The sequence below is a fragment of the Nicotiana tabacum genome, chromosome 6 (genome assembly GCF_000715075.1).
Source record: "Nicotiana tabacum cultivar K326 chromosome 6, ASM71507v2, whole genome shotgun sequence".
In the NCBI taxonomy this organism is placed as follows: domain Eukaryota; kingdom Viridiplantae; phylum Streptophyta; class Magnoliopsida; order Solanales; family Solanaceae; genus Nicotiana; species Nicotiana tabacum.
The window spans coordinates 209,515,135-209,532,415 of NC_134085.1; the positions used below are offsets into that span (position 1 = coordinate 209,515,135).

At 37.1% G+C, this 17,281-nt stretch overlaps 1 protein-coding gene and 1 long non-coding RNA gene across 2 annotated transcripts; both read right to left on the bottom strand.

Annotated features, from left to right (window-relative positions):
• Nucleotides 1-274: 274 nt before the first annotated feature.
• Nucleotides 275-3,611, bottom strand: LOC107831883 (protein NUCLEAR FUSION DEFECTIVE 4-like). The gene is made up of 3 exons (XM_016659682.2): nucleotides 3,099-3,611; nucleotides 1,350-2,251; nucleotides 275-1,023 (listed from the first exon to the last, which is right to left on the bottom strand). Exons 1-3 carry the CDS (start codon nucleotides 3,420-3,422, stop codon nucleotides 558-560), a joined length of 1,692 nt encoding a protein of 563 aa, XP_016515168.2. The 5' UTR covers nucleotides 3,423-3,611; the 3' UTR covers nucleotides 275-557.
• Nucleotides 3,612-5,556: 1,945 nt separating this feature from the next.
• Nucleotides 5,557-8,618, bottom strand: LOC107831884 (uncharacterized). The gene is made up of 2 exons (XR_012711159.1): nucleotides 7,337-8,618; nucleotides 5,557-7,217 (listed from the first exon to the last, which is right to left on the bottom strand). It is a non-coding gene; the product is annotated as an uncharacterized LOC107831884 (long non-coding RNA).
• Between the last annotated feature and the right edge of the window lie 8,663 nt (nucleotides 8,619-17,281).

The following is a 17,281-nucleotide window of genomic DNA, read 5'->3' on the forward strand; positions in this document are numbered from 1 at the left end:
GGATACTCTGTCTCCTCTCCCTCATTTCTCTTATGATAACAGTGGTGTCCGACCAGCTGCCTACCAAAGCTTAGGTAAATGGAAAAATAATTCACCTAGCCTTCAAGAGAGTGGCAGAACAGGCGCGGGGGGGGGGGGGGGGAGATTCAGAAATTTTTTTGATTACAAGTTGTTAGCACTGTTAAGCAGCTCATACTAAGGATAAAAAGCTAATACTATACATCACTACATTTTCGGAATCAGCCAATAAGATTTACTTAATGAACAATAACAATTTGCAGGCAATTCAATGCACTATTTATTTCCTGATATAGAAGCCTCAAGCTGTCGCCAAAATTATTACGAAATCAACATTAGTACATCTTACTAAGACACAACTATTGGTTTCATCCAGAGGAACATGATGGAAGCCACATTCATCGAGAGAACACTTCCAGTTATATTCTCAGTTGAGGATAGCCTTTCCTTAACGGTAGGGAAATGCTACATGGCTCTTTAAAACAGGTAAAACTCTAGTTATAACTTATATATATAGATGCAAAAAGTGATGATACCAATCAGTGATCAGAATCCTGGGCCACACGGAAAGAACCTGCAGCATACAACATCTGGTAAACTGGTCTAATTCTGATGGTCAAGATCATGCTCAAGAATGCGCCAAAGGCACAAACTCCTGCTAAAACCAGGAATGTGAGTCTAAAGCAATTTGCGCCCAGACAGTGGGGTCCTTGTTGCTTTCCTGCCTCAGCGTCATAGACATAACCAGCCAGTAGACCAGAAAACAGAAGTGCTCCAATGGGGTTGCCGAGCTGCATGAAGTTGAATATTATGCCAAAATGTTTCAAGCCAAAAAGCTCGGAGGCAGTTGGAATCATCACACCAAACTGAACGCCGAAGCAAATCCCTAGCAATGCAGTCGCAGCATAGAGAGTACCACTCAGAGCTGAAGCATATAGAAGGAATGTTACAATCATGATGATTTGTGTTACCATCATCCAAAATGTCCGTGGAATTGTTTTTGACCTGCAATAGACATGATACAAGTGTTAATTATTGGTCACAATCAAACTAGACAACGATCTAGCAATCATCAGTTCAAGTCATTCTTGAAGTTAGCATTGAACGATTAATTAAAGTAATGCATTATCAATCATGAAAATGAGGAGCTAGCAACAATGAAAATGGATAAATTTAAAGCTAGCAATACTATCATTTAAGAAACGTCAAAAGAATGAAAGCATTTTATTGCCTAGCCCCCAGCCAAGTGAGCAAGAGAGAGAACTTCAGCATACTAGCCACCTTCCTTCTTGAGAAACAAAGAAAATAGGTGGAAGAAGCCAGATTAATACCTCACGAAGTGTTCAGAAACAACACCTGCCCCAAGACGGCCCAAGAAATTGCAGAAGCTGAACAAACTCAGCAATATCGTTGTGTCATTTACACCAAGTGCAACTCCAATCTGTGCTAAATTATTTAGAACAGTTACACCAGACCCAACACCGAGGAAGTATACTACCCACAGAAGCCAGAAGTCAGCTTTAACAACAGCTTCACGAAACTTGAAATCTTCCCCTCTTCTAGGTTTCCTTTTCTTCTTCACTGCACCCTCGCCCTCGGCCAGCAGCATGTCTACCTCAGAAACATCTTCACCTTCATGAAAGCTCCCAAGGTCTGCTTCTGATGAAATTGGAGTTAATAAAGACGCTGTTTGGCTGGAACTGACTTCTTCTTCAGTCAAATTGTTTGAGGAACCATCTAATTTTCCAGATCTCTTATGAAGAGACGGAAACAGTGTCATCTTCACAGGAATGGCTAGAGGAGACATCAAGAAAATAACCATTACTCCAGCAAGAATATAGGAGATGGAACTATTTAGAGATAGCGTGCTCTTCAAAATTGTTGTAGTGAGAAGATAAACTGCAAGCAAGAGACTTGCTGCTTGTGTGAAAATAAAATGGACATGCTCTGAGGAATCCTCGCCGGAAGCTGGTGTGCAAGCCCGGATAAAGTACATCATGACCAAACAGATGATGGGAATTCCCAATGCTAGAAAGAGCAATAACTCCGAAGCTGAATCGTTAAGAACCATAGCGAAGATCTCTGTGAAAACTGCACCACTCAAGCCAACATAACCTTTCAGTATTCCAGCAACAGTGCCTCTACTGAGAGGGAAGTTCCTCATATTGGTGACAAGTACTGCTGTGCCCATCCATGCACTGCTGTTCGTAGCAACCACCAGTGCAAGCCAAAGCTGCCATTCAATCAGATATGGACAAAGATAACAAGGTGAAACAAGTTCTGTACTATGTGAACAAGTTCTGTAGAACACACAAGCCCAAATTTTGTTATATAGCTCTTAACAAAGTAAAATGTCTCACACGGAAATTATGTCAATGGAAGCCATATCAAGAAGTGAGCCTTTAGAAGGTTCAGAACATTTGCACTCATGTTCACACATTTCAATCTCCTCATTAGGAGAATCTCTAGACTTCTAAAAGATTACTGAAAATGTAATATAACAATAGTGAAATGACACACCTACTAGAAATGGTTGGTGACACTTGGTGTTTCCTCCAATTATTCCTCGGATATCTATTCCAGTCCAAATGATGAAAAGAAAATATATATTCCAAGCCAACTTTCTCAACCAAAAAAAAAAAATCTATTCCATGCCAAACTGAACATGAACTCGTACAACAGAGATTAACAGAGGAATTCAAGTCACATGCATTTACTAAGGTCAAAAAAACCCTCACAATCAAAGAGTCGTGGTTTGTGGGGTTTAAAGCTACAATGTAAAAATCAAAATCCCATACCTTAAGACTACTAGATACAAGGAAGAGTACCAAAATTTATCCTATTATCCCCAGCATCAGCATTCACTCATGATTTCTGTATCAGACTAAACAAGTCTACAGCTTCAGGAGACTAAACATGAAATCAATTATAGCGCAATCTTTCTCCCACCCCACCCCACACCACCCAACAAATTAGAATAAATATAGATAGAATTGATATAAAATATGAGGACGCCCCTAAAGACGTCTGTAACAATAAGCTAATTGAACTAGAAAAAGAAAAAGAAATCAAGAACTCACAACCCAATAAGGCAAAGAGAGCAGAGTCTGGCTAACAGCAAGCCAAAGAACGCCATAGCCAAAGAAAGAAAGGCAAACACCAACAAGCAAAATAACCCAAGGTGGGAACTTGTTGCAAGCTATGCCTGGAAGAATGCCAACGTTCTCCCCAATATCATTAGCAACTCCAATAATAGTCAATTGCTGCTGACTGAAACCCAGCACTGATTTCAAAGCAGGGGAATAGAGTGGGAAAGTATAAGCGTTACCAGCTGCTATTTGTACCCAAACAGCAGCAGCAAGTCCTACCCATGGTGGTCTGCTCCCTTCTTTTAGGACAGCCATTCTACAGAATTTGGAAGCAAAGATTCAAAAGATCTCAACTTGTTAGAGGCGATGTTGTCATTATTGTAAGACCAACTTGAAATGGACCAACACCTTATTTCCTTGAGAATAAAGACTGTGAAAGGTATTGTCTTTAAAACTGGGAAACGTGGACAAATTGGATTTTAAAAACTAAGGCAAAGGGTCACATACTATTAAATATATCATTCCTTATATATATTGGGTCCAAATATATTGCTACTGTAATACTATTAGTTTAAATATATATTTCTTCTATTAAATTTGTTCAAGATGAATATCTAGTAGTACGTGACACACTGATATTTGATGAGGTGAATGCCACATGGCATACCACCTCAGCGTCCATGATCCATATATATAAGATTAAATTTAAAATACAATATTTTTCATGGCAGTGATATCAATAGTGGTAGAGGGGACTAAAAAATTTAGCCGCGGAAAAAAATAGAAGAGGGATAAAATGGGTTAGGAGCGCTGAAGTGGCAAGTCATGTGACATTCACCTCATCAAATGTCAGTGTCACATATGATTGAATGCTCACTTTGAACAAACTTAACGAAAGAATAGTATATTTGAACCAATAGTATAACGACGGACTATATATAGACTTAAAATATAGTAATAAGTTAAATTTAAATCTTTTCTAATAGTACAAGAACATATTTGAACTTTTTCGTACTGGAGCTGTGAGTCACGCAAAACAGGCTACCTAGGTGGTCCAGAAGTTGTACCTTTTTCTCAAGTTTGATGTGACAACAATTAACAAAACGTCCCCACCTTGGATTCTGGTTAATTTCTGAAGAACACAGGTTAAAAGATTTTAATGGCAAAAATCTTCATGAAGTGGCTGAACATACTCCACAAAATCACAAATTCAAATCCCTGTATTAGCTCAATTGTGATATAGACTTCAATATTATTTGTGTAACATCTTGGGTGCATTACTGCTTCATTTACAATATCATCCATGATCAACTTGGTACAAATTATCCAAATTGCTAAGCTTGGCAAATCCAACCTTATCGTTTGGTTAGATTGTTTTTACTTATTACTGTATCCAATTTCCAAATCTTATTTCTTGGTTGTGATTTTCTTTCCCATAAAATGCTTCAAATACATTTAGTTTTAGATGTTGTATCTGGTCCTTACCTAAGTGATCCTTATTAAATTACAAGTGTACAACATACGCTGGCAATATAGTTCAGCCAATATTTTTCCAAAGATTTTGCTCCGTACTCAAGGTTAAATTTGCTCAAGGCCAACGACCATTATCTAACTAGACGCGTTACCTACCACCAATGCATCAAACTAGGATAGTCAACATAATAAAGCGAACGGTCCTTCTCCAATTAATGTTGAAACCATATTGGTTATTCATGTTACTCATTACTCAAAGGATCCGTTTAGTCACTTTGATATTACAAGGATTTAATGACCTAACAACCATACGTGACACCGCTTCAAGGTGCCTACGCCCATGACTATTACTTAACCCATATATATCATTCAAACCCATTTCAGAATGCATCTAAGCAAATACATGCCCATATGCTTTGCTAATCGTCATTTTACCACAAATTGGTTATGCAAAACTCGCACAAGATTGTTCACTTTCCAATGATTTAACTATTCGACCCAATGATAGCAGAAATTCAAAAATAACCAGATTTACAAGTGGTCATTCAAAAATAACCATAGTTTTAAAAGTAATCGAAATTTAGCCATTTTTCATGTAAAGATAAATCTGAACGAAAACACTATTCAAAATCCCGAAAATACTCCAGCATAATATACTAGAATTCCAGTATAATATACAGGTCCAACATAATATGCTGGAAGTTCCGACACAAGTGCTCCAATCTCCAGTATATTATGCTGGAACTTTCCGTGTTACAGCAAAATAGTGGCTATTTTTCAATAACTTTACAAATACTGGCTATTTTTGAATGACCAGTCCGAAGTACTGTTTTTACCGGTCCCGTTGGTTAGTTATTGATCCAATTATTTGTCCTTCTTACTGTTATATATGGGCTGAAGCCCAAATTAAACCGTTTTGCCACTCATCCACCAGTTAGAATATAGGCAGCCCAAAGAAAATCTGAATATGGTTCCATTTTGCCACACCACTATGGAATACGAGTATTTTTTTTTTTTTTTGGGTAAGTTGAGCAATTATTTACAAATATTTTGAAGTATGAAAGAATCATTCTGCTAATGAATGTAAATAAATAAAAGATCTGTTGACATGATCCCTAATCTCCTCACAACTCACAAGCTGTAGTCTCACGTTTGGTTATGCAAGAGAAGTCGCCCAAACAAGCTGCAAATGAAATGAATCATCCTCCACTCCATATAGAAGAGCTGCCAATGAATTTTGTAATTGTAAATTGTCCCGTTTAGTAGAAGATCATTTGAATAATGAATAATATAATTCATCCCAAAATATCTAAGTTATGAGATGCGAATATTCAACTAAAAACCAGGATCAATGTATGAAACTAAGCCAAGCAATTCTTGTACCATCTCCATCAAACACGGGTGATCATCCACGTGCTTGCTCAAAGCCCCAAATTTTTAATTATTTTATTATATTTCAATGTTACTGACTTGCCATGAAAAAAATCTAGTTAAATCTAGCATTTGGAATGGCAGTTGTAATTGTCATTTGTCTCTTTATTTAAACTTGACAACACAGCCTCGGTGTAATTAAAAAAAAAAAAAGAGAGAGAGAGAGAGAGAAAGGCCCAACTCACCCACATGATGTTTCAGGGCATCTTTTGACAAAACGTCCACGAGCTTTGAAATTATGGGCTAAAACCTTGTACAAAACTACATAGAAAACTTATCCTAACGGTGTATTTAAAAAGAAGTTGTTTTAATTTGGCAACAGAGACAAAAAATGATAAAACAAGGGTAAGAACACAGCACAAGAAAAATTGACCAAGCGGGATCCCCCTTTTAGGATAAATTAAGAGGGTATTTGGATTAACGTATTTTGTGGTATTTAGAAATAATAAAAAGTGCTTAAAATCATTTACTTTTAGGCATGAAAAATATAAAAATAAGTCAAAAGCCGAGTATTACCAACTTATGACTTTTGGTTTTTAACTTATAAGCTACTCCCCTGTTTCAAAAAGATTAACACTATTTTCTTATTATTTTATTCCAAAAAGATTAACAACTTTAATACTTTTTCGCATAAATATTATGGCTTATTTAAAACCAAATATCTCATAAGTCTTCCCGTTCTTTATTGAAGTACATATCAGAGAAGTTCATACCAAATCAAACTAAGACCATTTTTTGAAAATGGTACTTTTTAAAAGCCAATTCAAACACCCTATGAAATTATTAACCAGGGGGAATTCACCCTAGGAATATATTGAATTTAAAGCAACTTTAATTTTAACCACCTCACACCAGCTATAATGTCTGTCAGAAAAAAGGAAATACTCCAAGTCCTTTTCTCCACTGAGTTAGTTTTCTCTTTTTCTTTTTGGAAACCCAGAGAACAGCTGAAGTCCTCTTAAATGGGAAATTTCTGTATTTCATTCACTTCGTAGGGCCTTTTTTTCTTAAAGTGAAGGGGGTTGAAATGGCTAATTGATTTTCTCAACTGAAGGTACAAGTAAATTAAAGTTTTAGTTTTTACTGTCAAAATGTTAAAAATTTCAATTTTATAGTCCATATATGTGTACTTGGATTTGAGTCATTGATCAATTCGCCAAGTCACTGTCATGATCCGCAGGCCAGATTCCAAATTAAAAATTCAACCTGTAAAAGAACGCCATGAAATACAGTATGTTAGCATCAATAGTTGTTGATTGGCACATTAAATAAGGCACCAAAATATGAACTAACAACCAACCAACAAAAATAAAAAATAAAATCACCTCCAAACAGGTAAACCAAATGCCATCAAATCTAAGCAGTTGCACCGAATATAAATTCTCAACTGAAAGTACCACCCACTGAAACAAATGCAACCAAACCAATCATAATTTGCACAAACGGCGAAAAGAAACTCAGATTAATTTTTACGTAGCTTCAGTTAATTTTGAAACTTGATATTTAATATGACACAATTAAATCATAGATTAAAATGTGATATTTAAGAGCATATTATAGATTAAGCTGTGATATATTGAGAGCTGTATATAACATGCTGCACTCTCTTCTGGTCTATTATCTAGTTTAAAAATAAAAGAATACAAAATTTTGGGGGTTGGGATAGTGGGAATGGGCTTAAAGGGCACGGGCTTTCGCCTGAAAATACAAAAAAGTAATAAGGCCTTCCCCCGAGTCAACCCGTGCTGGCTTAGTGAGCTGATCCAACCCGTAACTGGAAAACGCTAACGCCGGAACTGTACATCAAAACGATTCAAAACACTATCATAAATCTTCGGCTTTGGACATGACGGAGAGCCGGCTAGGCCGCGGCTGAAAATCATCTCTCCGCCTGAGATGATGAGATGACGGGCGAATCAAAGCGGCAAGCGCTCTCTTTACCAGTTCACCTTCAACAGTTCCAATCCTAACGAGCGAGTTAGTCATGGCCGATCTCCTCATGTTCAGGTGATAACTCGACCGATACGACGACGAATTGGAATGTCCCCGATTCTGGCTCATGTTCTTGTGAAGACTGCAACGGAATGAGCCTGGATGCGTTGTCGGCGAGCACATGCACGTTTTCTTCTGATTGGACTGCAAAGGCCTGCTATTCTGCTTCTGTTGATGAGGATGAACTGAAATCGAACGGCTGGTAGAGGCAGAAAACCGTACATTTGGCGATGGGGAAACGGCTCTACGAAGATTGACACGGGTCGGGGAAGTGGATCGGGTCAGGTAATCGGAGTCTCTGGTTGAAAAACTGGAGAAACTAGGTGAGGTCGAGGACGACATGGAATAGGAGCAGAATCGACCCGACGGTGAAGTGGATCGTTGAAAGTGGTGGTGAAAACTTGAACTATGAGGTTTGCTTCTAGACGACGAAGCCTCCATTGTAGATTTACAAAGTAAAAAAAAGGAATTTTGATAGGAAAAAGAAAAAAAAGGAATAATTGTCTGAATTTAGAAGAAATACCTTGCTAGTGCCGATTTGCTCTCTAATTCGGCAAACCTAAGAATAACAAAGGCGACGTTTATATAGGAGAATGAAAGTGATGGCAATATAGTGATTTGTTGGAATTGGAGGGGATATTGAGGTCAACTGGCCGCAGGGTGAATATGTTGGGGTGGGGGCTAGGGTTTTCCAATGGGTCAAACGGTAAAACACCTAAAAGCTGTGGGCTCAATGCTCTTGAGTATCCACGCTACCGAATAGCAGTGATGATGACGCGCTATTAGCAGTGGGGTTATAGTGTATCTTCTAGTGCACGCTACTATAGTTCGAGGTGGGGCTTTTAGGACCTGACGAAAAGAGCTGGGCGCCGAATCTGGAGCCATATGTCAGTAGGATTGAAAATCTATGTGACACGTACCCCTAGGTCTTTGTTTGCTGTCCCAAATCAATGGAGGGAACTACAAGAATATCCAACGCTTAGTCTTGAGTTTCCGACTGACGAGACTGTCCTTTGTGTTGGGCAGCTATTTACTCTTTGACCCTCAAGTTTTCTATGGTAAGTACTCCTTACTCCATAACTTATTTCCTTTTTGGTCTGTTTTAAAAAATAAATAAGAATGACATCTTTTTAAATTTGGTAACAATTTATATTAAACTTATAATTCTATCATTAATGAGAAACTTTTATAACCACATAAATGCTCTGGGTCCCTTTTTGACTTGTTTAGAACCACAAATTTCAAAAGATTTTATTTTTCTTACACTCCGTGTCCAGTCAAACAAATTCACATAAATTGAAACGGAGGGAGTATTTGTTTTGTTTGGTCTTTAACTGATGTCATTGGAAGCGTTTTCTATTAGAACCTGTTTGGAAAGCCGCCTAAGAATTGAATTTAGGTGTAATTGAATATGATTATATAATTTATCATGTTTGTCTAGTCAAATAATTACTTGAGAAAGATGATAATTATACTTTATAATTACAAGTTCACATTTTAATTTATTTCCTTTTTATTTTTATTTTTATTTATTTTCTGTATAACTTTTTATTTCCACTGTTTTAATTTCTTTTTAATATTTTTTTTTCCAAAGCTCTAATCTAAAACCCTTGATTGCGAATCCGTTCATCACAATCTTTACCGATAAAGTTACTTTTCATATCAAGAAATAGTAGTACAGTCAGCCCTCTCTATAACAACATTCTTGTATAATATCCATTTATTATAAAAGTCAATTTTTTCGGAATCGATTTTAATATTATGTTATAATATATGTTCTGTATAACAATACTTCACCATAGAAGTCAAAAAATATCGAAACAAACGAGATTGTTATAGAAAAGTTTGATTGTACTACTTTATTAGAAAAACATATGCAGGTTTAGAAAAAAGATGAATAGATATAAGTGATGAAATCTAAATTATTCATCAATGTTGTTTAATTGTCCATGAGAGATTTAAATATTTAACTTAAAATGAGTTGTGATTGTTTTGATTTCGAAACTTATATAGTTATATTCCTTCTTTATATTCAAACATGTGTAAACGTTTATGAAAATTGAATTATTAGACGTTGAAATAATGAAAGAAAATTATGAATTTTTGAAAATATGTACACAGTCAAATCCTCACAGATACTACCTTGTAAAGAGATAGGTTAGAGTGAGATGCTCTCCCCTTTCTCTAAGGAACTCCTGTCTCCCACCCCAGGCCATTTCCAAGATTTTCCTCATCCCCTAATCGTTTATAGGTTCCTTTTAACCTCGACAATCACCTTCCAATGAACACATACAACATTATCAAGACAATCCAAACTAGAACAACACTCCCTCCTTAGAGGAAGAAATGACACTCCAAACATCAATGGAATGGCTAGCCAGCTCCATCTCAACCCCATGCACATCTCTAACTACCCCCAACAGATATGGAAATTAGCGTAGACCAACACCCTAAGGAAATCTCAAAAGAGGTAAATAACCCTAGTAACAGTAATACAGAGAAGATATCCTTCTTGGATACTTTAATATCTAAAACGAACACTAACCCAGATAGTAGCCAAGTAATAGTGCAACAAAACCTAGATTCATATGAACCTGAAGACAAAACAGACAACTACCCGGACTCTGATTTTATCATCCCAATCACCTCATCGGATAAGGAACATATCTACAAAAATTGAACCAATGCCCTCATTATTAAAATGTTTGGTAGAAGAGTGGGCTACCAATTCCTCCAAAAAATATTACATGCGCTATTAAGACCAACTGAAACTCTATCTCTTGTAGACCTAGGGTGTGACTACGACCAGATAAAATTTACCAAGGAAGAAAATTATAACAAAGCTCTCCATGAAGGCCCCTGATTCATTGGGAATCAATTCCTCATAGTAAGGAAATGGGAGCCCAAATTTGTAGCCTCCAAAGCTGCGCTAACATACTCAGCTATATGGCAAGACTCTCGGAATTACCTACAGAATTCTATGACTATGACATACTATAAAAAATTAGAGGAAAGCTAGGATAACTAATACGTATAGATGCTTGCACCAAATCTGCGATGAGAGAAAAGAATGCTCGCCTTTGCGTATTAGTACCCAGAGAAAAACCACTCAAAACCTACATTGTGATTGGCAAACTGTTGCTCCCAAACACACACGCAAGTATACGTGGTCGACAAGTAATATAGGATTGTAAGTCCAGATATCGTACCCACAGGGACTTGTGATTAACTATCAACTAAATTAAACCAAACAATTAATCTATTCAAGCGAATCCTAAACTATGAATATTTAACTAAAATTAATCTAAACTAACAAATTAAGAGATCAAAGAAAATAACGACAAGCTTAACGGCGAATTCAATGTGGGTGAATATTCTAGAGCTATGGGTTAGCTAACAATCCCGTTGAGTTTTCCACTTAAATCATCTAATTAATTTATCTGGTTTATTGGTTGACAGGGTTAATATTGCTCGTACCCTTCTCCCGAAGTACAACTCGCCTATTCAAGCTAATCTAATGCCTACATTCCTATGGAATTAGAATTAACAAGAACGCATTAATAATTCCTGTATAGTAACCAAGCAAGGCGATTAGGTATATTCCTATCCTAACCGCAAATCTGCCCTCCCTAAGAGTTAAGATCTTGCTCTACCCAATCTTATATGCAATCTAGAATTCCCTCTCCCGAGTTCAATCCTAGATTCATAGATAGTATTCAATTGGTGATCAAGTAATCAGATAATTAAGCGCAAGATTGAATAAATAAACCAATATGATAAAATAATAAGAACAATCTAAGCTTCAAACTACAACGTTCATGTATCACCTAAAACTCTAGAACTAATGAACTATGAAATTAAAGGAAGAGAAGAGAAGAAAAACTAGTTAGAAGCCTCCTCCAAGCGTGGTTTGTGTTCCTCCACATCCAAAGTGTGTCCCTAGGTCTAAGATGTGTCAAAAGTCTGTTTGATCTCTTCAAAGTAACATTTTTCCACGTATATATACCAAGTAGGGTCGGGCCTAGATGAAAACACCTTATCCTGCGCGAAATAGGACTTTGGCTCTATAAATTTTGTACAGCCGCGCCGCACCATGCGGTGCGCTAATGGAAATTATCAGCAGCCTCAACTTTTCGCATCAGACAACATTTTACACTGCCGCGCCGCGCCTTGCGGCGGCCCATGCGGCACGACAGTGTAATTTTCTCAGAGTGAACTTATTTCTTCCTCTTTTAACATCCGAACTTGGTACACTACCTACGAACACGATCCCGGCTTAATGTCTTGGGCTTTTACTCAGACTTCAAAGCTCCAAATCACTTGAATTCATTCCATAACGCCTACATAGATCAGAATCACTCCTACAGGGTATAAAACACATATTTAGTGCAAAACACTCGCGATTAAAGCTCAAACTCAATTAAAGTGCAGTAAATTAGAGCGTAATAAGCGACTAAAATACACAGTTATAGCCTATCATCAACACCCCACACTTAAACCATTGCTCGTCCTCGAGCAATAAATTACACTTTATATAGACACAACCTTTTTAAGCAATTCTCCTAACTCATCACACCAAGAATATTTAAAATAGACTAAGCACAAGAGTGTAACATCTTCACCTCAAGATTTGACTCACAAGTACCGCGCATTATTCGCAACTCACCCACTTACTCTAACATAGAGGTCACTGACATTACCTTTCCTTCATGAATCAAGTGCCCTTACACAACAAAAGAGAGTAGTTCCACACACTAAAATTTAAGAACAATTAGGAACTCAAGATAGAAAGAATTCACTCACTCTCAGAAATAACATTCATATGCCACAAAAGATGCACCATAAGCTTGCCCGTAGTGTACTACTCTACTAATCGAGCTCATTCAGCCTAGGATCAAGTAGGACTTTATTTGGTTGTAATGTAGGCTGCAGGACGGGTATGATACAATTAGATATACGAGTGACTATACCTCCCTAAGCACTTTAATACATACATTTTAACGTTGAAAACCCCATACTTATGTCAAACCATAACTCCACCTTCACATCAATATACATTAACTCCATACTTCTTTAAGCACAATTACATCAGCAGTCACCACTATCAGCAATACAACTAATTTTTTTCCTTTTCAATTCATGTGGCTCTTACTTTTTCAAAATAGTGCACCTTTCTCCTTATTTCATTAGTTCCACTCAAAAGCCAACCCAACCACCCCACACTTTAACTTTTACAAAGTTCATAACAATTCAAGTGCTCGTGAGAGGTGAAAAGGTTCAAATAGATGGTTAATTCAAATAAATGGGTAAGGCTTGTAATGTGGTTGCCAAAAAAAAACAGGATTACTGGCTCAAAGGGGTTAACTATGATACATAACAATTAGGCGGGTAAAATATATATATGGCTCAACAAAGAAATGCCTATCTCACTTCCAAGATTGAACAAAACTACTATTTCGCTTTGCAAACACACGGGGCAAGTTCTAGACATCAAATGCAATGCACAGAATAATACAAAACCTTACACACACATGGCACATAACTCACTTAGGATTGGACTCATCAAGACACTCTAGCCAAAGAAGCTAAGCAAAGTTAAGATCATACAATTTAAGGTACTTATACAAGTGTCAAAAATTGAGCCTAAGCATCACAACAAAAGTACTCATTATTCTCAAGGTATGACAAAGTTAAAAGATATTGCTTCAATTTCAATCATAACACAATGGCTTCTCTCCTAAAAAAAAATAAAACTACCTACACCCGGTTCAAACAAAACCCTTGGAAAAGAACTGCGGCACGAAGAAAAATCAAGGGGGAATTGCTACACTACCTACAAAGAAAATCTTTTTGTCCTTTTTCTTTAGACTTAAACCCCTCAAGAAAACTGTCTAGGAAATACATCGTCGGGAAAAGTCCAATTTTTTTTTTGACAAAAACTCCTACTACAATTAAGCTAAAATAGCACAGAAAATCACCCAAACAATCTCCTCACCCCACACTTAAAATTGTGCAATGTCCTCAATGCACACTGAAAATAACAAGAGGGTAAAAGAGACTCCCTGGTAGGCCAAAGGCCGAAGTATTAACAACTCACGGGATACTCAGACTTCTCCCACGTATGATTTTTTGTGCGGGTACCTCACACTTAGTTTCAAACACCTGCTCGCTTTTACACATGCCTATTGGCTTTGCCTCCTGCTTCTACTCCTACAAAACACAAACTAATACTACAAAAATATCAACACAATAAAATAAAAAAAATAAAAGAAAAAGAAAAAAAAATAGAATTTGGGTTGCCTCCCAACAAGCGCCTGATTTAACGTCGCGGCACGACGCCATCACTTTTCACCACTTTTGCTTCCACTTTAAGGATATGAATTGTGCCCCCAATTTTGCATCAATTTTTCTGTCACGTTCATGAGGCGGTGGTGTGAAAATAAAGGAACCAAGCAATAGATATCGCATCTTGACTTCTTGGCTTTTAAGTGAGGGATGTCGTTTTGCCTCCTCGATATGGCAAATTTCAGAATATAAACACTTTGTTCCTCATCTATTGACTCCTCCATATGCTCGAATGGATCAATTTCCATGTCACCAACCAAACACAATGTTGAAAAATGTTTAGAATGAGGTCCAATACGCTCCAACTCCAAAATTGCATTATTTTTGTCATCCTCAATTTTGCACTCTTCGTCAACCTTGGTATCATGAATAATTTGGTCGAATAGTTGGGATTCCTCTTTTTGCTCCATAAGTTGACCAGTATCCACAACAATTTGTTGTAGGGCATCAAACGCCTCAATATTTTTATTCAATTGAGCCTGCATGTCATGGATATCTGAGCCAAATTGGTCTATCTCTTGCCTGAGCTCAGTTCTTCCTTCTATCAGTTGTTCTGTCATATTTGAAAGACCATCACGGAGAAACTCATGAGATTTTATCAGTTGAGCTTGTTCCTCTACCAAGATTCGCTCATCATATCTACTTCTTCAAAATTATTTTCTGCTGGGAACTCGCTCTCTTCATCTTCTTCCTCCACCTCGGCCATCATTCTCATGATTACTTCACTAATTCTTTGTATAGCCTTTCGAATTTCATCCTGTTGCTCGGCTATTTGCCTTATCATGTCCATCATACGAGCCATGCTTTCCATATCCTCCACTTCATTGCTCCTATCAAACACATAAACATTATTAGAAACATTATAATAAGAACTCTGAGAAGGATAACAAGAATTAGGACAACCATCTCAATGGTCATCTTGACCACCACATATATTACAAATATTCCACTCAAATAATTGAGATTGTGCGCACAACTTGCTCTCGGGAACATTCTGACAATTTTCCACCAGTGAGGTCCTCCACAATATGGACAAGGATCAACATAATAAGAATAACCAATATTCGACCAATTATCATTCCAAGATGCCATGTTAACAAAGATAGTAAATATTAACCTAAGAGAAATTTTTTTTTAAAAAAACTTGAATAGACAAAGAGTAAAAATCTAATCTAGTAGTCTAGTTAATTTCTAAGTCCCCGGCAATGGCACCAAAAACTTGTTGCTTCCAAACGCACACGCAAGTATACGTGGTCGACAAGTAATATAGGATTGTAAGTCCATATATCGTACCCACAGGGACTTGTGATTAACTATCAACTAAATTAAACCAAACAATTAATCTATTCAAGCGAATCCTAAAGTATGAATATTTATCTAAAATTAATCTAAAGTAACAAATTAAGAGATCAAAGAAAATAACGACAAGCTTAACGGCGAATTCAATGTGGGTGAATATTCTAGAGCTATGGGTTAGCTAACAATCCCGTTGAGTTTTCCACTTAAATCATCTAATTAATTTATCTGGTTTATTGGTTGACAGGGTTAATATTGCTCGTAGCCTTCTCCCTAAGTACAACTCGCCTATTCAAGCTAATCTAATGCCTACATTCCTATGGAATTAGAATTAACAAGAACGCATTAATAATTCCTGTATAGTAACCAAGCAAGGCGATTAGGTATATTCCTATCCTAACCACAAATCTGCCCTCCCTAAGAGTTAAGATCTTGCTCTACCCAATCTTATATGCAATCTAGAATTCCCTCTCCCGAGTTCAATCCTAGATTCGTAGATAGTATTCAATTGGTGATCAAACAATCAAATAATTAAGCGCAAGATTGAATAAATAAACCAATATGATAAAATAATAAGAACAATCTAAGCTTCAAACTACAACGTTCATGTAGCACCCAAAACTCTAGAACTAATGAACTATGAAATTAAAGGAAGAGAAGAGAAGAAAAACTAGTTAGAAGCCTCCTCCAAGCGTGGTTTGTGTTCCTCCACGTCTAAAGTGTGTCCCTAGGTCTAAGATGTGTCAAAAGTCTGTTTGATCTCTTCAAAGTAACGTTTTTCCATGTATATATACCAAGTAGGGTCGGGCCCAGACGAAAACACCTTTTCCTACGCGAAGTAGGACTCTGACTCTATAAATTTTGTACAACCGCACCGCACCATGCGAAGCGCTAATGGAAATTATCAGCAGCCTCAACTTTTCACATCAGGCAACATTTTACACTGCCGCGCCGCGCCTTGCGGCGGCCCATGCGGCGCGGCAATGTAATTTTCTCAGAGTGAACTTATTTCGTCCTCTTTTAACATCCGGACTTGGTACACGACCTCCGAACACAATCCCGGCTTAATGTCTTGGGCTTTTACTCAGACTTCAAAGCTCCAACTCACTTGAATTCATTCCATAACGCCTACATAGATCAGAATCACTCCTACAAGGCATAAAACACATATTTAGTGCAAAACACTCACGATTAAAGCTCAAACTCAATTAAAGTGTAGTAAATTAGAGCGTAATAAGCGACTAAAATACGCAGTTATAGCCTATCATCACAAACACATTCAGAAAATTACCTACGAAGGCTTTAACATACTATGAACAAACTTTGGAAGACCTCTAGCCAAAATATTTGCCCATATCAAAACCCTAAATCAGTTGAACAAGAAGGCAAGGATATACCCAAGCAAAACGCAGTGAAGATTTTTACACAAAAAATTGACCAATAGACCATAGTGTCTCACCAAAGAAAAAAACAAAAAATCACCTAATAATTCTCCTAACCCTAACCCTAGCAAAGACCTTGAGGGCTCTAAGAGGATACCTAACAAAACCCCAATCCAAACTTACCTCAGTGGACAAAATTGAACACAGTCATCGGCCAAAACTAACAAGAACCAATGAACCATAGAGAGACTAGGG